Source organism: Colossoma macropomum, unplaced genomic scaffold (assembly GCF_904425465.1).
Source record: "Colossoma macropomum unplaced genomic scaffold, Colossoma_macropomum, whole genome shotgun sequence".
In the NCBI taxonomy this organism is placed as follows: domain Eukaryota; kingdom Metazoa; phylum Chordata; class Actinopteri; order Characiformes; family Serrasalmidae; genus Colossoma; species Colossoma macropomum.
The window spans coordinates 35,463,623-35,484,666 of record NW_023494787.1 but is presented as its reverse complement, the minus strand read 5'-3'; the positions used below and the strand labels follow the sequence as shown (position 1 = coordinate 35,484,666).

The 21,044-nt window shown below is 35.7% G+C and overlaps 1 protein-coding gene across 1 annotated transcript; it reads right to left on the bottom strand.

Annotated features, from left to right (window-relative positions):
• Window positions 1-463: 463 nt before the first annotated feature.
• Window positions 464-16,139, bottom strand: LOC118805937 (carcinoembryonic antigen-related cell adhesion molecule 5-like). Its single transcript, XM_036567120.1, has 4 exons — window positions 16,063-16,139; window positions 9,256-9,588; window positions 7,622-7,900; window positions 464-1,124 (listed from the first exon to the last, which is right to left on the bottom strand). Exons 1-4 carry the CDS (start codon window positions 16,109-16,111, stop codon window positions 805-807), a joined length of 981 nt encoding a protein of 326 aa, XP_036423013.1. The 5' UTR covers window positions 16,112-16,139; the 3' UTR covers window positions 464-804.
• Between the last annotated feature and the right edge of the window lie 4,905 nt (window positions 16,140-21,044).

The window sequence follows — 21,044 nt, the reverse complement described above, 5'->3', positions numbered from 1 at the left end:
ATGTTTTCAGTAATTATCAGGTTTTAACTTTGTAGGTTTAACATTGTACATCCCAGCTGTCTGATTTTAACTTAGTTTTGTCATCTTCTCTGTGTAGAAGTTGTGTCTATGGTGAGCTGAAGGTGCTGCAGTGTTAGTTGTTTGTGTGAATCCAGCTTCCTGATTGGTTGCTATTGTTTTGTGTAGGGGTGGAAGTGTTGGAATATGTAGGGTGACGACTGCACTGCTCCTAGGAATAGGCTATGGCCTGATGTCATGACATTGCAGAACATCAGCGCATTTTGTGTGTGTGTGTGTGTGTGTGTGTGTGTGTGTGTGGGGAGTGTGGGCTGGTCTGCATCATGTAAGTCTGAAAACCTACTCTAACCTTGGCCATGCATATTTTGATCTGGTGAACTATTTGATCTGGTGTTAAGTATTGACTGCTAAATTAAAAATCTACATTTTTTCTTCATAGAGATTCCATCAATGTCCATCTTAAATTCTTGTAAAGAAAATCAAACATGTGAAAGTGTTTGGGTGCTCTACACAAGTGCATTCTTGTGGATGATTCCTGCAGTTCTTGCATTAACTTTAAGTATATTTATGAGCATGTACTTCTACTTGAGTAAAAAATCTAGGTCATTCTTCAACTTTTACTTGAGTATTTATGTACTAGATTACTAGTACTTTTACTTAGGTAGGGGACTTGCGTATCTCTGCCACCTCTGGTTTTTTTGTTTGCTGTAGCATGTCAAAAGCACAAAAATATCCATAATCTTATCACACATGACCATTCGAATAATGCTCCCTGGCCTTTAATTATTACACTTTATCGACAACGTAAACATTTTGGGCACAGTACAGGTTTACACTACCTACAACAGATACTGTGGCAACCTGCGAAACAGCAAAGCGCTTGGTCTTGCTGTTATAAGCAACACAACTGTATTTACCACTCTGATTCTTTCCAAGGTTTGTGAGGACTAGCCTACTGCCTTTCTGGGGAAGCTCATCACCATCAAAAAGCCACTTAAGCTCAGCTGCAGGGCTGGAGATGGCCGAGCATAACAGCGTAAGATTGGAGCCTTCCTTCAGGACTACATCATCAGGCACTTTGTTCAAAGCAATGCTCTCAGGACCATCTAGAAAATCAAAGAGTGACAGTTACGTATGATTAAAGTGCCAAAGTATGATAAAGTTGGACTGGCTAAAAAAAACATTTTAGGTCAGACCAAAATTTAATATGGGAATTACTGCATTTATTTGGAAAACTGTAATCATTTATATTTCACACATATTTAAGCATTTGAAAATGTTGTGATTAATAAAAGTGATCACTGTCCAAAGTCCTCCTATCAAAGGGTTACTTAAAGGGGAATTCCACTGATTCATTAAAATCTCTGTACAATTAAATAGTTAAGATGTAAACAAAGTTATTTAGAGTGGTTTGATGCGAAATGCTCCATTCTAGAGAAACTTAGCAAGTCAGAATTGTTCACAATGATAAGAACCAGACCTCTGAAGAATTGAATGCCTCTAAAAGCTTCCTCACTGGAAGTTATTACAGTTAGAGCCATAATGATATTAAGAAAAGGAAATGTGATGTAACACAGTGATAAACAGAGTTAAAAACGTATCTCTTTAACTTAGCAATTAATTAAAACTCTGTGTCTTGTGGTGTTTGTCTTCTAATTTGATCTGTTCCATTTTCTTCTGATACTAAATAAATACTAATGATTTCTTGTATAACTATGTTTTATCACCTGTCTGTAAAGCACAAAATCGTTGACTGGCATTTTTGTCAGAGCACAATTTATATATATATATATATATATATATATATATATATATTAGGGGTGGGACTCTCTAGGCACCTCATGATTCGATTTGAGGGCTGCGATGCGATTATAAAATGATTATCGATGCATCTCGATGCATCTTTTTTTTTCTATATAGCATTTATATTTTCTCACTGTGAGCTCAAGTTTCAAGTTCAAGTTTCAGGTTTATTTGTCACTTGCACAACATGTCAGGACATTTATGCATTGAAATGCTTGTGGTGAGGCTCAGCTAATCACTCTACAGAAAGTAAATAAGTAAAAATAAAAATAAATGAAATTAAATACACACAAAATATATACAGAATGTAGACACAATATACATTTTAAAGTGACTAAGTGACTCTGTGTTATTGTTTATTAAAGTGACTTGGTACTTTTAAAGCAAAGTATTTGTAATGATCCATAATGATTTTACTTCCAGTACCTTTTTTAATAAAACAAATGGAAGTGATGTGGCAAGTGAACTAGAAGGCTCTCATTCAGTGCTCTTGTTTGGAGCACGAGAAGCTGCTGCTACTCATTTGCGATAAAATGCGCAGTTACGGTGAAATAAGACCCAGTGGTCATGGATGTCAACGCAGCGCGTTACAGCTATTCTACCCGTTTTCTTTAGTGATTTTATAACTTCGGTTTTGGTCTCGTTGTGGAGACGGGAGGCGGGGGGTCGCTGTGTCAGTAAAATATCTTCGAGACGGGTCGTGTGCAACATAGCGAGAAAGCCCTGTTTCGCAACGACTCCGCAGACTGCAGGTCGCATAGCAGCGATGCGTTATTCGCATTTATAAGCAGCGCAGTTGGTTTCCTGGTACGTTAAATCTGCAACGAGAGACTGTCAAACACTAAAAAGTTGCGAAGATGAACTCTTTTGAATTGTCGGCGCCTCAGTCAGAATTTAAGGTGACACGGAAAAATTCGAGTTAGTTTTATTTTCGTTATTCGTCTTTTCGGCGCTAATAACATTTGATCGGACTATGGTAGTCAGTAAAGACTTACACATTCATGACAATACGACCACAGAGAGTGATGCACACCTGTTCTTTTGCGATTTGGGAGACATTTAACGCACCGCTATTTTGTGTTAATACCATAGAACTGAGACAAGTTTTTCAGTCGGAAGGAAAATCATGCACTTCTAGACCACACCTACATTCATGCACACGCCTCTGTTTTCCTCCAAAGCGTTTCAGTGCATTTAAATACATATTTTAATTGTTCATGCTAACAATAGACACCGCCAGACAATAAAACGTCAATAGCTCCATAAACACTGTGTCCATGCACATCTGATTAACTGTGTTATTTGCTCTAAATTATGGTTAGAAATACACACCACTTTAATTTAGAAAAAGGACTTTGAATAAACCTGTAACTAAAATGTACTTGCCAATACTTGTCCTAACAATACTGAGCGTACCTTACCTGTAAAAACTGATATTACCTGTATACTGATATAGCTAGTTAGCTTGATGACGAAGGTTCAGTAATCGATTAGCAGTCTTGAAGGTTCAATAGATCCTTAACCATCTAAAATATTAGTTTAGAAAATGAGAGTGTAGAAAAGAAAACGTCTTATTTAAGTGGATCAAATTGCAACTCTAAAGTTTTTTAAATCCATCAGAAACTCAGTGAGTCAGACTTGTTATTTTTTCCATTTTCAATTTCGACATTTTAGATATTGAACATTTAAAATACTGCTTAGATTCAAAGTGCAGCATTCACTGCAATTAATACAGCTGAAATGCCTTTGAAGGTTAAAATACAAATATTAATATAAAGTAATTATTGCAGTACATTCAAAATTCAAAAGTTGTGTATGATTGCTGAAACCTCACTGCACCATACACAATTGTTTGTAGTGTCGCGTGTAATACAGCTAAAATATTATTAAAATTCAAAATATATAAAAATTAATAAAAAGTAGTCACAGCAACATATCCAAAATCCAAAAGCTGTGCATCATTGCTGACACCTTGGTGCACCATACACAACTGTTTTTAATGTTGTAAATAAAAAGCTGAAATATTATTGAAATTCAAAATATAAAAGAAAATAATAAAAAAAATAGGTACAGCAATGTATCAAAAATCCAAAAGCTGTGCATCATTGCTGACACCTTGGTGCACCAAACACAGCTGTTTTTAATGTTATAAATAATGCAGCTAAAAGATTATTGAAATTCAAAATACATAAAAATTAATAAAAAGTAGTTACAGCAATATATCAAGAATCCAAAAGCTGTGCATCATTGCTGACACCTAACTGCACCATACACAGCTGTTTTTAATGGTGTAAATAATGCAGCTGAAATATTATTGAAATTCAAAATACATAACAATTTATAAAAAGTAGTTACAGCAATATATCAAAAAGTCAAAGGCTGTGCATCATTGCTGACACCTCACTGCACCATAGACAGCTGTTTTTAATGTTGTATATAGTTTAGCTGAAATATTATTGAAATTCAAAATACACAAATTAATAAAAAGTAGATACAGCAATATATCAAAGATCCAAAGGCTGTGCATCATGGCTGACACCTCACTGCACCATACTCAACTGTTTTTAATGTAAATAATGCAGCTGAAATATTATTGAAATTCAAAATACATAACAATTATTAAAAATTAGTTACAGCAATATATCCAAAATTTAAAGGCTGTGCATCATTGCTGACACTGCACTGCACCATACACAGCTGTTTTTAATGTTGTATATAATTTAGCTGAAATAGCTTTATACTTTATATTAATGTTTATGTATTTTGAATTTGAATAGAATTTCAACCACATTACATACATCACTAAGACCATTGTATATGGTTCAACAAGATGTCAGCAGTCATACACAAGTTTTGGATTTTGGATATAGTGCAACATCTCATTTAAAAAAATAATTATATATAACTATATATAACTGCTTTATATAAATTTTTATTTATTTTGAACTTCAATAATTCAGCCACATTACATACAACACCAAAAATAACTGTGTATAGTGCAGCTAGGTATCACCAATCATACACTTTTTTTTGGCTTTTGGATCTAATGCAATATCTCATTTAAATATTTTTTTTGTATAACAAATATATTTTTTATAAATAATTATTATATTCCCATAACATTACATACAGCACTACAAAGAATTGTGTACAGTGCAGTGAAGTGTCAGCAGTCATACACACCTTTTGGATTTTGGATATAATGCAATAAATATGTTATATATATATATATATTTTATTTAATTTGAACTTCAATAGTATCTTGCCCATCTTACAACACTAAAAACTACTGTGTATGGTGCAGTGCAGTGTCAGCAATGATGCACAGCCTTTGGATTTTGGATATAATGCAATAACTACTTCATATTAATTATTTATTTTGAACTTCAATAATATTTTGGCCATCTTACATAAAACATTAAAAAATAACTGTGTATGGTGCAGTGCAGTGTCAGCAATGATGCACAGCTTTTGGATTTTGGATATATTGCTGTAACTACTTTTTATTAATTTTTATGTATTTTGAATTTCAGTAATATTTCAGCTGCATTATTTACAACATTAAAAACAGTTGTGTATGGTGCAGTGAGGTGTCAGCAGTGATGCCACAGCCTTTGGATTCTTGATATATTGCTGTAACTACTTTTTATTAATTTTTATGTATTTTGAATTTCAATAATATTCCAGCTGCATTATTTACAACATTAAAAACAGTTGTGTATGGTGCAGTGAGGTGTCAGCAATGATGCACAGCCTTTGGATTCTTGATATATTGCTGTAACTACCTTTTATTAATTTTTATGTATTTTGAATTTCAATAATATTCCAGCTGTATTACACCCGACACTAAAAACAATTGTGTATGGTGCAGTGAGGTGTCAGCAATGATGCACAGCCTTTGGATTTTTTATATATTATTGTAATTACTTTTTAGAATTTTTTCAGTATTTTGAATTTCAATAATATTTCAGCTAAATTATATACAACATCAAAAACAGCTGTGTATGGTGCAGCAAGGTGTCAGCAATGATGCACAGCCTTTGGATTTTTGATATATTGCTGTAACTACCTTTTATTAATTTTTATGTATTTTGAATTTCAATAATATTTCAGATGAATTATATACAACACTAAAAACAGCTGTCTATGGTGCAGCAAGGTGTCAGCAATGATGCACCATCTTTAAATTTTGGATATATTGATTTAACTTTTATCAATTTTGAATTTCATTAGCATTTCAGCTGTATTACACCCAACACTACAAACAATTGTGTATGGTGCAGGTAAGTTACAGCAATCATACACAACTTTTGAGTTTTGAATGTACTGCAATAATTACTTTATATAAATATTTGTATTTTCAAAAGCATTTCAGCTGCATTAATTGCAGTGAATGCTGCATTTTGAATCTAAGCAGTATTTTAAGTTTGTGTGTCATTACTGAAACTTATCTGCACTAAACACTGCTGATTTAAATGTTCAATGTCTAAAATGTTATAGAAATTCAAAATGAAAAAAATGTACAAGATTTAAAACTTACATCTGACTCACTTAGTGTTTGATGGATTTAAAAAACTTTTGAGTTGCAATTTGATCCACTTAAATAAGACGTTTTCTTTTCTACACTCTCATTTTCTAAACTAATATTTTATATGGTTAAGGATCTATTGAACCTTCAAGACTGCTAATCGATTACTGAACCTCCATCATCAAGCTGACTAGCTATATCAGTATACAGGTAATATCAGTTTTTACAGGTATGCTCAGTACTGTTAGGACAAGTATTGGCAAGTACATTTTAGTTACAGGTTTATTCAAAGTCCTTTTTCTAAATTAAAGTGGTGTGTATTTCTAACCATAATTTAGAGCAAATAACACAGTTAATCAGATGTGCATGGACACAGTGTTTATGGAGCTATTGACGTTTTATTGTCTGGCAGTGTCTATTGTTAGCATGAACAATTAAAATATGTATTTAAATGCACTGAAACGCTTTGGAGGAAAACAGAGGCGTGTGCAAGGATGTAGGTGTGGTCTAGAAGTGCATGATTTTCCTTCCGACTGAAAAACTTGTCTCAGTTCTATGGTATTAACACAAAATAGCAGTACGTTAAATGTCACCCAAACTGCAAAAGAACAGGTGTGCATCACTCTCTGTGGTCGTATTGTCATGAATGTGTAAGTCTTTACTGACTACCGTAGTCCGATCAAATGTTATTAGCGCCGAAAAGACGAATAACGAAAATAAAACTAACTTTACCGTGGTCTCCCGAGGTGGTTTGATTTTTGTTGAAAGGACAAAATGTCTCTTCTGATCATTTGTGTTGTGACTCTTGATCTAACCTGGCTTTAATGCAGAGGGAGCTGGTCGGATTTCTCACTCATCCACTTGTGTTTTTGTTATATGCCACTACAGACTGTCCGGGCGCTGCACTTCCGCACTTCCAAGTTTCGCCTTTTGCATTCCGTCAACATTACGTTATAAATTAAATATTTAGAAAATAGATTTTTGACATTTGTGAATCGATTCAGATTTGTTCACGTCCGCATCGCGATGCGTTTAAGAATCGATTTTTTTCCCGCACCCCTAATACATATATATATATATATGTGTGTGTGTGTGTGTGTGTGTGTGTGTGTGTGTGTTTAACTTACCTTTACGTTTTTATCCCTGTAGAGGATGTGTAAACTTATTTTCACATAGAAAATCTACATAACATAGTTTGACCAGGGGCACCAAAACATGTGCATGCGACTGTATTTGGACATATGCATTTATATAATTGCACCCAGCACTCACAGCTAACGCTCAGGGTAAAGGGAGCGCTCATCACCGACTCCAGTTGATTCTCAGCGACGCAGTAAATTGGACCATGCAAGTCTGTGCGCAACACTTCGGTAACGGTTAGCTGGCTACCGTTCAGCACCAAGTGCTTTCCGTCCACAACCACAGGGGCTGAACCATTCTGCCACTTGTAAGAGACGAAAGAGCCTTTGGCAGAACAGGTCAGGATCACAGTGCTATTGAATTCCACAGCTTCAGGGAGGCTGGAGAAGATTGTCACATCTGCCACAGGCTCTGCAGGAGAAAAAGGAAACCACAAGTTTATCAGAAAGAACACAGATGGAAAGAGAGACCTATAGGAAGTCATTTAACACATGCAGATTTACTGTAGTAAATAAAATGTTCATTGGTAAATATAAAAATGCAAACAACTAATCTATCTATAACAAATGCTCTCCTGTGATTGTGTAAAATTGTGTGATAGATTTTTTTTTCCCATTATTCAATCATTTATTTTCCTTCTCCGAGTGCAGTCATTTCCCTGAATGTATAGGGACCATTCAGTCCAACAGTAAAAATTACATAAATAAATAAAAACAAGTTAATAACAATTTACTTACATTATGTTATGATCTATTTTAAACCAAAGGCATTAATGGTGATGATATTAAGATAAGTATATAAAAAGAAGGTGCCTGTGTGAGAAAATAATGCTTATTTTTTAAGTTTTTCTTTCAGTGTTTATTTTTTTATATTTCTGTTTTACTTTAAAGTGAAGTTGAAAGATTTAGATCATAAGTTTTTTAATTTGTTGAATAAACCTCCCCACCCCAAATGTCATTTAGTTACTGGAAAAACTACACTGTTAAAAAGATGGTTCTTCAGGTCAGTAAAGAAAATGGTTCTATATAGAACCAGGAACACTCAAAGAACCCTTTGCATGATTGAATGGTTCTTCAGATTGATGAAGAATATGTTGGAGATGGTTCTATGTAGAACCGTTTTGAAAAGGGCTCTATAGCACCAAAAAGGGTTCTTCTATTGTTACAAACTTGATATTGTAACAATAGCAGAACCCTTTTTGGTGCTGTATAGAACCCTTTTCAAAAAGGTTGTTTATAGAACCATTTTCTTTATTAAAGAACCATCTTTTTTAAGTTTTTCTTTCAGTGTTTATTTTTTTATATTTCTGTTTTACTTTAAAGTGAAGTTGAAAGATTTAGATCATAAGTTTTTTAATTTGTTGAATAAATTTGTTACATTTTCTAACTTAGTAGGAACATAACTTGGTAAAAAAATAAAATCAGGAATTAAAAAACTACACTGTAACTTTCTAGCAGCCTTCATTCAGCATCTACTCATATAAGAGGAACTGAAACTTGTTAGATGCTGTTCTTCCCTTTTTGTGATACTTTTGGTCTGAAACAAGAACAACAAATCTTGAAAGCAAATGTGTGACAAACAGCAAAGTAGTCTAGATGCTGTCACCAACAGAACAGAATGTAATCAAACAAAGAAAAGGAATTACAAGCATAATGTCAATGAACAAAATGGAATATAGTAAAAAGTATACACTATTCCTCACATACATACTGACTTGAGACAAATACACTGAAGCATTGAGATTTTAGCATTGAGAAGTGACCTACCCAGCACCTCCAGTGTAGTTTGCCCCTGATTTAAATTAAAGCCTGCGTCCACTAGGACAACTGAATATTGCCCAGCGTCCGCAGGATTTAGCGGTCCGAGCTGGAACTCATAGGTGGTCTGGTTGTAGACAACTCGACCGTTGTACGCGGGGGGGACTGTTACCTTTTCAGCAACGCGATCGTACACGGCAATTGATTCACCAGCACTGCTCACAAAAGAAAACTTTACCGCGTTGGGTTGGAATGAGGCTGGAACTGTTAAGGGGAATGTGGCATATTTTCCCTCCACACCGCTTATTTTCAAGGGCAGTAGAGGAGAGCAGGAGCAGCAACCTGAAAAAGAACATAAGTATGAACTGAGGGCAGTTCACAATAAGTAGGCCAGTTTTAGAGGAGTTTTAGACCTCCCCACCCCAAATGTCATTTAGTTACTGGAAAAACTACACTGTTAAAAAGATGGTTCTTCAGGTCAGTAAAGAAAATGGTTCTATATAGAACCAGGAACACTCAAAGAACCCTTTGCATGATTGAATGGTTCTTCAGATTGATGAAGAATATGTTGGAGATGGTTCTATGTAGAACCGTTTTGAAAAGGGCTCTATAGCACCAAAAAGGGTTCTTCTATTGTTACAAACTTGATATTGTAACAATAGCAGAACCCTTTTTGGTGCTGTATAGAACCCTTTTCAAAAAGGTTGTTTATAGAACCATTTTCTTTATTAAAGAACCATCTTTTTTAAGAGTGTAAATCATAAGAAATTTAATGTGCTTTAACTTTTGTACGTCTAATAGTTTTTGTTTTCCCAATATGTTATACTTAACAAATAAACAGTATATATGCATTAAAATGTGCAGTGGTGTGTTCTCTGAAGAGGATGTGTTAACTTATTTTCACTTAGAACATCAACAAAACATGTAATTTGATCAGGGCTGCCCAAGCTTTTGTGTATGACTGTAGCTACAGAGTGAAGATACCTTGCTAGAGTATGATTTAATGCCACTATTTTAACCAGCTGTTATCTGCTTGTCATTATGCCTTAACTTTTTAAAAATCTGAGTTTAATAAAAATAATATGCTACTAAACACAGGAAAAGAGAAGGAAAGAAAGAAGTTCGAAGAGACTGACAGAGCTGAAGAAGCAGGTCTGATTGAAAGCTAGTGAGAGTTGTTTAAAATCAATAAACCTGTGGGAATCCCTGGGAGTGCAGACCTCTACCATCCAACAGTCAGACACGGGTAGAGCAGCCTAGTCAAAGTGTTGTTACTTACATAAAACAATTATCAAAAATAACTTAGTAGAAACATAACTTGGTAAAAAATTAATGACTAAATCATGAATTAAAAAGCTACTCTAACGTCTTTGCAGATGCTTCATGCTGAATGAAGCATCTAATCATATAAGAGGAACTGAAAATTGTTAGATGCTATTATTCGCTTTTTGTGGTACTTTTTGTCTAAAGTAAAACTACACATATTGAAAGCAACTGTGCAAGCAACAGCAAAGTAGTCTATGTAATGTAATGAAACAAAGAAAAGGAAATACAAGCATAATGTGAATGAATAAAATGGAATATAGTAAAGAGTGTACAATATTTCTCACATACATACTGAATTAAGACAAATATATTGAAGTATTGCGATTATTTTTTTGGAGATATTAAAAACCTACCCTCCATCTCCAGTGTAGTTTGCCCCTGAAATAAATTAAAGCCTGTGTCCACTAAGACAACTGAATATTGCCCAGCATCCGCAGAAGTCAGCGGTCCAAGACAGAACTCACAGGTGAGCTGGTTGTAAAAAACTCGACCGTTGTACGCAGGGGGGACTGTTACATTTCCACCAACGTGATCATGCACAGGAGTTGATTCACCAGCACTGCTCACGAAAGAAAACTTTACTACATTGAGTTGGAATGAGGGTGGAATTGTTAAGGGGAATGTGGCATATTTTCCCTTCACACCACTGATTTTCATGGGCAGTAGAGGAGAGCAGGAGCAGCAACTTGAAAAAGAACATAAGTATGAACTGAGGGCAGTTTACAACAAGCAGGCCAATTTTAGGGGTGCTTTAGGCTTCCCCACCCCAAATGTCATTTAGTTACTGGAAAAAGTACACTGTTAAAAGAGATATGTAATTTAATATATATATACTTAATGTAATTTATTACATACTTCCTTTAGTGCTGGAACAGTGCCGTCTGATGGCCCAAAAATCATTTTAAAATTTTCTAACATTTTAAATCCAAACATATTATAGAGCTTATAGTTATACAACATATTGCAGCAAGTAAAATTTGAAAAAAATCTAGTGCTTAATTATAAAAAAAAATTATAAATAAAAAAATTCAATAGCTTCTTTACTGAAAGATTTAAATTTGTCAAACCAAATGCATTGAAGAGTATCTTATTATTGTAACAAACTAAAACATGTAGAATTTAAATTAGGTGTTGTGTTGCATTATATAGACCAAAAATTCAATAGCTTCTTTGCTGTAGGAGCCAAAATCATACAACTATAATTAAAGAGTGCCCTATTACTGTTTACTACACAAAGCAGAATTTGAAGAAAGCTCTGTGTTGAATATTAATTAATGTTAATTAATAAACTACAGCAAGCCAAATTTGAATAAACTTGTGTTTAAATTTATTTAATGCTTTACACATCAAAAATTAAATAACTTTTTTACTGTATGCCCTAACATTTTAATTGCATTAAAGACTGCCATAGTAATGCAACAGCTGTTGAATTTTAATTAACCTCTTACACACAATAATCAATACCTTCTTTATTGTTGCACCTACAATTGTGGAACCAAATGGATTACAGATGTTATAGTTTTTACAACTTACTACAGCAAGTAAAATTTGAGTAGTCTCATATTAAATTATAATAAACTTTTCATGAAAAAAAATTCAATAGCCTCTTTACTGAAGCACCCAAATTGTAACACAAATTGCAGTGAAATGTACCATATTATTGGGACTAACTTTAATTTTTAATCTTTAGGATTAATCTTTAACATTTTCTTATGTTTCTACTTTCAGTAGTATGATGCAGTAATAGGGCTCACATTTGGTTTTACAATTTTGGCTCCTACACTAAAAGCTATTGAATTTTTGGTCCATACAATATTAATTAAAATTAATCACAACACTTTGTTTGAATTCTGCTTGCTGTAGTTAGTCAATAAAGAAGTTACTGTAGTTTTTGCTCATGCAAAATGTATTTTAACACTAGGCTTTATTCCAATTTTACTTGCTGTAGTAAGTTGTAATAACTATAAGTGCTACAATGTGTCTGGATTTAAAATTTAAGGCCCTACAGTAAAGAAGTTATTGAATTTCTGATATTTAAAACATAATTTAAAATTCAACACAAGTATTTCTTCAAATTCTGCTTCCTGTAGTATTTTTGCTGAAATAAGCTGCAAAAAACAGGGCACTCTTATTGCATTTGGATTTACAGCTTTGAGCTCTACAGTAAAGAAGCTATTCAGTTCTTGCTTTTTAAAACATTGTTTTAATTCTGCTTTCTGTAGTAAGTTGCAGAAACAAAGCACTGTTTTAATACATTTGGTTTTAGAACTTTAGGGCCTGCAGTAAAGAAGCTATTGATTTTTTTGTCTGTATAACTTTATTTCAACACCACAAGTCTCAATAAAATGAGACTTTATTCAAATTTTATCAGTTGTGGTAAGTTGTGGTAACTACTAACTCCTTAATGCATTTAGGTTCATAACCATAGGGGCAACAGTATAGAAGCTGTTGGTTACTGTGTGTAAACAAAAAATAAAGACAATTCATAACAATTTGAATTCTGCTCCCTGGAGTTGGTTACAATAATGAGGTTTAGCAAATGTAGGCTCTTCAGTAAAGAAGCTATTGAATTTTTCATTAAGGAAAAATGTATTATAATTTAACACAAGACTTTATTCAAATTGAACTTGCTGTAGTAATTGTAATAATTATAAGCTCTATAATGTGCTTGGATTTAAATTGTTAGGCCTTACAGTAAAGACGTTTTTTTAAAGTTTGGATGTTTAAAATAATAAATTCAACTCTAGAGCTCATTCAAATTTGGCTTACTGTACTTAGCTGCAATAATAAAGCACTCTTTAACGCATTTAGTGTTACAATTTTTAGCCCAACAATTTAGAAGCTGTTGATTTTTTTTGTTGTTGTATATAAAATATTTAATATAGTTTAACCAAACACTTAATTTAAATTCTGCTTGCTTTAGTAAGCTGCAAAAACAGGGCACTTTTTAATGCATTTGCTTTTACAGTTTTGGCCCCTACATTTAAGTAGCTATTGAATGTTTTATTTCTGAAACATTTTTATTCATATAATATAATAATATAATTAAATTATATACATTAATAATTAATTAATAATTGAATAATATAATTGATAACATAATTAATATTCACCACAAAGCTTTCTTTAAATTCTGCTTTCTGTAGTAGGCTGCAGTAATAGGGCACTCTTTTATGCATTTGGTTTTATAATTTTGGCTCACACAGTAAAGAAGCCATTGAATTTTTGGTCTATACAATATTAATTAGAATTCAACACAACACTTAATTTTGAATTATGCTTGCTGTAGTTAGTTAATAATAATATTACCTTAACAATAATAAGCTACACTCCATGTCACGCATCTGGCGAAATCTCAGAATGAGACGGACTTCATTTTCCAGACTCCAATGGGAGATCACATGACTGAGCAACTTCCTTCTGACTTGGAGTCCGTGACGGACTCCATTGCCCACAATACTATGGGGCATCACATGACTTCTGAAGCTCTCTCGGGGACCTATCAGCGCTCACAATTTCCCGAGTACTAAATAGTTTCACCTGTGTATGTTGTCATATGACTAGAGCAGTTTAGTATATAAGCCCGGGCTTTAGTTAGCAACAGCGCAAGGTATTGGTTTTCTGAAACTTACTGAGCGGTATTCTTCTGATTACCTTTAACCTGTTTTCGACCATTGCTTTGTTTCCCTGACTCTGCATTTTGCTTAACCCTTTTGTAGTTTTGTCCATCGTGTTTGATCTTTCTGTGTTTTTTGGATTTGACGTCTGCTATTGGACCACGTTTTTGCCTAGCGATAATAAAACCACTGTTGTCCTTTTAATCCGCGAGTTTCTGGTTTCTGTTGATTCGTCACACTTCAGGGCATTTGGTTCGGCAAATTTGGGCCTTTCAGTAAAGAAGCTATAAAATATATTACAGATTAACGCTACACTTCATTCAAATTTTACTTGCTGTAGTGAGTTATAACAATTATAGCGCTATAATGCTTTTGGATTAAAATGTTGGACTAGGCCTTACAGTAAAGACGTTACTGAATTTTTGATGTTTAAAACATTAATGCAAATGAAACAGACTTTATTTAAATTTGGCTTGCTGTACTTAATAGCAATGGTAAGGCACTCTTTAATACATTTGTTTTTACTATTTTGGGCTCTACAGTTTATAAACTTATTGCATGTTTTGTACATAAAATATTAAGTATAATTCAACCCAACAGTTAATTTAAATTCTGCTTGCTGTAGTAAGCTGCAAAAACAGGGCACTATTTAATGTATTTAGTTTTACAGTTCTGGGCACTACAATAAAGAAGCAATTGAATTTAAAATTGTTAAAGCATAAATTAGTAGCCAACAAAAGGCTTTCTTTAAATTCTGCTTCTTGTAGAAAGTTGAAGTAATAGTAACCAATGCATTTGGTTTTAGAGTTTTGGCTCCTACAGTAAAGACGCTATTGATTTTTTGGTCTGTAATATCTGTAAATATAAATGAAAATTCACCACAACACTTTATGTGAATTCTGCTTGCTGTAGTTAATTATAATAATGGGGTACTCTCCAATGCATTTGGTTTGACAAATTTGGGCCCTTCAAAAAAAAAGCTATTGAATTTTTTGCTTTTGAAAAATCTATTATAATTTACCACTAGACTTTATTCAGATTTTACTTGATGTAGTAAACTATATTAATGATGAGCTCACTGCATTCGGTTTTGCAATTTTTCCCTACAGTAAAGAAGCTTTTTTATGTGTATAGAATATTAATAATAAATCAACACACGAATTTAACTTCTGGTGCTGTAGTATGGTGCAATTACAGTAGGGTCTTAATTGCTGTGATTACAATTGCTGTGGATTACAATTTTAAACCCTATAGTAAAGAAGCTATGATGTTTTTTATGCTTAAAACACAGCACAAGGCTTTTCTTCAAATTCTTCTTGCTGGTTGTAAGAATGTAGGCCTTACAGTAAAGAGACTGTTGATTTTTTAATATTTAAAACATTAATTAAAACTAGAGTTTATTGAAATTTGACTTGCTATAGTTAGTTGGAATGATAGAACAAATTTTAATGCCTTGTGTTTTACAAGTTTGGCCCTTACAATAAAGAAGCTATTGATTTGTTTGATTTTATGTGTATAAATTATTAATCATAAATCAGCACAATACTTAATACTTAATTTATGTATTTTTTTTTATTTTGCTCTCTCTTAACACTACTGACACTGGAAGTGCGGATGTGTGTCAAATCTCAATTATAAAACCAACTTCATTGTGGTCTCTGACATCTAGACTGAGATTTCTTACATCATGTGAATTGCTCATAAACATTACAGACTTCCTGAGGTAAACTGGCATTACTAATTACATCCAAATGGGACTTGAGAAGGTTTTAGGCTAAAACAGATTACAAATGAAACATGGTTTTCAGTGACTCATGATGTTTAATTGTTAATGTTGCTGAACTGAACTGAAGTCATAAATAAGGTTACTTACTAATTGCTGTGAGAATCATTAGAGGAGCTCTCAGGCTGAAAAGGTCCATTCTGAGCTCTGCGTGTCTCTCGTCCACAGACAGGAATGTGCTGTGTTGATTCTCTCTGTCACTTTAGCTTGGTTGAGAGCAAGAAGACACACCCAGATAAGCTCAAACCCGCCTAGTCTCAGTTTCTCTCTCCGTCTCATAGAGGTTGGTCTTAAGGTCTCTGCTGCTACTGGCGGTGTTTGCTACAGTAGATACAGACACAGATAGGCTGAGGAGTGTCTGACCGATGCTTCATAGGCTAATTTTGCTGGCAGGAAAAATCTTGTATTGGCTGCAAAAAGTCAATTTTGTTTGATTATTGTACCCAGTACTAAAACAGGAGTTGAGAAAGTAGAAGCACTTAAATTTGTTTTGTGTTAATAAAACAATTAAAACACAGGCCACTTCATTGCTGAGTGTATATTGACTAGAACCAGTCCAACATTAAACTTTATTTCTTAGAAAAGCTGCCTTGTCTATATGAAAAGTTAATTTGTGGCAATTTTTACCTATTATTAATCGAAACATTACTGTCTGCTTAGAAACCACAAAAACAATATGGGCATCTTCATAAAGGAATCTAATCTTTTAACCTTACCAGAAATTATGATACACCTTTATGCAATATAAAAATGAAATACTAACTCTAGCTGGATGTATTTTTTGTCCATTTGGGAAGAAAAGAAGAGAAAAATGCTCCTTGAAATGTGAAAATATTGTAAAACATTACCACACTCATTAGCCAGATAATAGGATAATAGACCCTTCTCATTATTTCAAAAGGCAGAGCGATACCACTATATCCTGCTGGGCAAAAACATAAAAAAATAAAAGCTTAACTAGCATTTGAGGGAATGAAAGATCAGAAAGAATATAAACATGTGGTGTATGTTACTGCAGCCCTGACAGAACAGTTTTGACTTTACTGGTTTGAGTGATATCTCCACTCGTGAAGATCTATGACAAAGCTGTGGCAGGTATTGGAGCTGTCAGTGGAAATACACTTTCCATTTGTTCCTCCTTAGGTCAGGCTGAATTTCAGAACTCTTCCACAGCCTGGGTACTTTATGCCCCTTTAAATAACAGTTGAAAGAAATTGAGAGCGTTCTGATTGGAGCTTTTCAGAAATCAGATTCCTCTTTTGCTGACAGTTTGATCATCAGTGTCAAGAGGGTTACTGTGAAGGTTTAAAACCCCCAGTTTTCAGTGCTCAGCTCTATGCAAACTGTGCTTGCAGGAAAAATCTTGTATTGGCTGCAAAAAGTCCATTTTGTTTGATTATTGTACCCAGTACTAAAACAGGAGTTAAGAAAGTAGAAGCGCTTAAAGTTGTTTTGTGTTAATAAAACAATAAAAAGCTGACGGCGGCTTCACACCACTTTGCAGGCCTTCATTGACTTAGGGGTGGCAGAGAGCTTTCTTGATGTCATGTTGGCTGCTGACCTGAGCCTGCCCATTGAGCCACTGGAGCGTCCCCTACCAGTTATGGCCATTGATGGCCAGTCCCTGGGTTCCGGGCCCATTACTCAGCGTGCTGGGCCAGTCACTTTGCGAGTGGGCTCTCACAGTGAGAGCACTGTGCTGTACCTCACCCAAGCCCCCTGCTTACAACTGGTGTTGGGGTTCCCTTGGTTAAGACAGCACAACCCTCACATTGATTGGTCCACACAGTCTGTATATGTGTGGGCCCCCTGGTGTAATGATCATTGCTTGGTCGATCCTGGCCCCCTACAAAGGACACCCTCCCTCAAGGGTCCCACCTTGCCAGACCTTTCAGGAGTCCCCAGAAACTACTGGGACCTCCAGGAGGTCCTCAGTAAGGATAAGGCCCAGGTCCTGATGCCCCACAGGGAATTTGATTGCGCCATCAACCTGCTCCCAGGAACCACGCCACCCCGCTTCATGGTCAGTTGTTTGCGCTCTCACCCCCTGAATGTACTGCTATGGATGAATACATTCGTGAAGCTTTGGAGCTGGGTTTCATTTGCCCATCCTCCTCTTCCGCAGGAGCAGGCTTCTTCTTTGCCGGAAAGAAGGATGGGTAACAATGTAAAAGACCGCCACCCTTGCCTCTCATGTCAACAGCGTTTGAGGCACTGCAGCAAGCTACCATATTCACTAAGCTTGCACAGTGCTTACAACCTCATTCGCATTAGGCAGGGGGATGAATTGAAGACAGCGTTCATCACCCCCACTGGGCATTATGAGTACTGGGTAATGCCCTTCAGGCTTATGAATGCCCCAGTGGTCTTCCCACACTTCATTAATGAAGTCCTGAGAGAGGCCCTGGGTCATTATGCATACATTATGTCTACCTCGACAACAAACGGTCAAACGCCTTGGATGTTGGTGTGGGAGCAGTACTCTCCCAACACCTAGGTCCAGCCAAGAAGCTCCACCCATTTGCATTCTTTTCACACCATCTTACACCAGCTGAACGCAACTACAATGTTGGAGACAGGGAGCGACTGGCTGTTAGGCTCACCCTGGGGCAATGGAGGCACTGGCTTGAGGGCTTGACTGACTAAACATCCCTTTGTGGTCTGGACCAACCACAAGAACCTGGCCTATATCCAAAAGGCAAAGTGGCTCTACCATTGCCAAGCCCAATGTGTGCTGTTCTTTAGCCGCTTTGACTTCCTGCTGTCTTATAGGCCAGACTCCAAGAACACCAAGCCAGATGCCCTGTCCAGACAGTGGATGCCTCCAGGGGCCGTCCCAACCCATCATTCCCGCTCCTCAGATCCTGGCCCCGCTCCGTTGGGAGCTGGAGACCACCATCAGGGAGGCCCTGCGGCAGGAGCTTGATCCCGAAGGCGGTCACCCTGGAAGGCTCTATGTGCCTTGTCAGGACACCCAGGGGTGACTAGGACCCTGGACTTTTTGCGCAGTCATTTTGGTGGCCTAGTATGGAGAGAGACCTCCATGCCTTTATTGTGTCTTGCGAGACATGTGTACGCTGCAAGGCGCCTAGGTCACAGCACCAAGGTCTCCTTCACCTGCTGCCCATCCCTGCATGTTCATGGTCTCACGTCTCCCTGGACTTTGTCACAGGCCTACCCCCCTCCAAGGGCAACACGGTCATCCTGGTCCTTGTGGACCGTTTCTCCAAGGCATGCAATTTGTGGCACTACTCAAGCTTCTGTCTGCCAAGGAGACAGCGGAGCTACTATTACAGCACATGGTCAGGATTCACAGCATGCCTAGTGATGTGGTGTCTGACCGGGAACCCCAGTTTGCTACTCATTTTTGGAAGGCCTTCTGCCAGCTCATGGGAGCTTCTGTGAGTTTCTCCTCAATTTTTGAACATGCTATGCTATGTGAAAACCTATCAGCACAACTACTCAGATATCCTAACAATGGCCTATTTATTTTTTAAAGAGGATGGTATAGTTTGCTATGGCTACATCATAGTTGGGCGTTCTAAGTTTAAACCCTTTTACATAATAGTTATCCGCAGCTCAGCTTCAATTAAAGAGGACTTCTGCTGATTTTCAAACTTTCTGTATAATTAAGTGGTTATAAGAATATAAACAAAGCCATTCAGAGTTGTTTGATGTGAAATGTGCCCTTCCTAGAGAAATTTCAGAATTCAGAATTCTTCACAGTGGTATTGATATGATATACATTGTATTATGATAGTTTTTTCAGATTTATCCCTATTTTACCATTAGGAACATTATATCTAAAAACTCAATAGATGTGCAGGTTATAAAATATTTTTGCATTGTAGACATTGGAACCCCTGGTTCCTATCACCAAAACTGTAAAGAAAAAGAGTCTAAGTTTTTCTTTAATACACCATTTCGTATCAAACCACTCTAAATGACTTTATTTACATCAATATGATTGAATTATGAAGAAATTAAAAAGAAAAAAAATAAATATTTCAATTTAGCTGTAAGGAAGCATGCTCATGGAAGGAGTAACACAGAAAAGCTGAAGTACGATAAATGTGTTCCCTGCATTTCTCCTATACACTAGAACATTAGAGAGGTCAGGTACTGATGTTGGATTATTTTTTGAGACTACTGGCATTCAGTGGTATGCCCAAATTTATCTCATTGGTGCTCCCACAATATACAAATTCTACAAGCTGTGTGTAAGAGTAAAACCTGTGTCAGCAATAAGTGCACCTAAGGCCCAATTTCACCCCTTGCCCCTACCACTTAGCCCTTACCCCTCTGTTCTGCACATTTGCATCTAGGGGTAAGGTGTCCTGATTTTTGTAGATATAAAGTGGTAGAGCGAAGTGTTAGGGAAACATGGCCCTCCAAATGGAGGAGATCAAAAATTATAGAAGCCAGACAGATCTCAGATCAGAAAACCAAACAGTCCTCAGATCAGGTCAACAATTAATAAATCATGAAAGATAAAGCAATATTAAGTTACCTTGAATTTATGCAGTAAGTACTACTCTACACGACACTAGTAAGAAATGGCTTCTGCCATTCTCAAAGCAAGGACTGTGTTATAAAGTCTTATACAGCTTACATAGCCTTCAAAAGGTTAATGTGGTTAATGTTTATTTATGTAGTTCCTCTGCGATGGACTGGCGAGGGAGATTATGTATGTATGTATGTATGTATGTAGTTCCTGATAATCAGTGACAGTACTGCCATCTTTTATCACATCAGAAGGGGAAAGAAGTGAGACTCTGTGCTGCCCACAAAGCTTCCATTTTCTGTCAGTAATGATCAGAGAAGTCGACTGAATGTAAAAAAGTGAAAACTTTAAGATGTAAAAAAAGGCATTCAGAGTGTGAAATTGTTCATTGTAGAGAAACTTACCAATTCAACTCATGTTCTTTAGAATGCTGGCAACACGAAACAGGGCTTTTGATACTTACAACCATTTTAGTTGATATCTAAAATGATCAGTGAACCTACTCATGTGGGTTTTTAGATGTAATGCTGATAATGGTAAAATAGTGGTACATCTGAAAAGTAGTTTT

Bases quoted from the DNA above. Each gene is read 5' to 3' on its own strand.
- LOC118805937 (XM_036567120.1), bottom strand. From the start codon at position 16,111: ATGGACCTTTTCAGCCTGAGAGCTCCTCTAATGATTCTCACAGCAATT. The intron at 9,589-16,062 runs GTAAGTAACCTT...GTTCTTTTTCAG, and splicing joins AATGATTCTCACAGCAATTA to GTTGCTGCTCCTGCTCTCCT. The intron at 1,125-7,621 runs GTGAGTGCTGGG...TTGATTTTCTAG, and splicing joins CTTTACCCTGAGCGTTAGCT to ATGGTCCTGAGAGCATTGCT.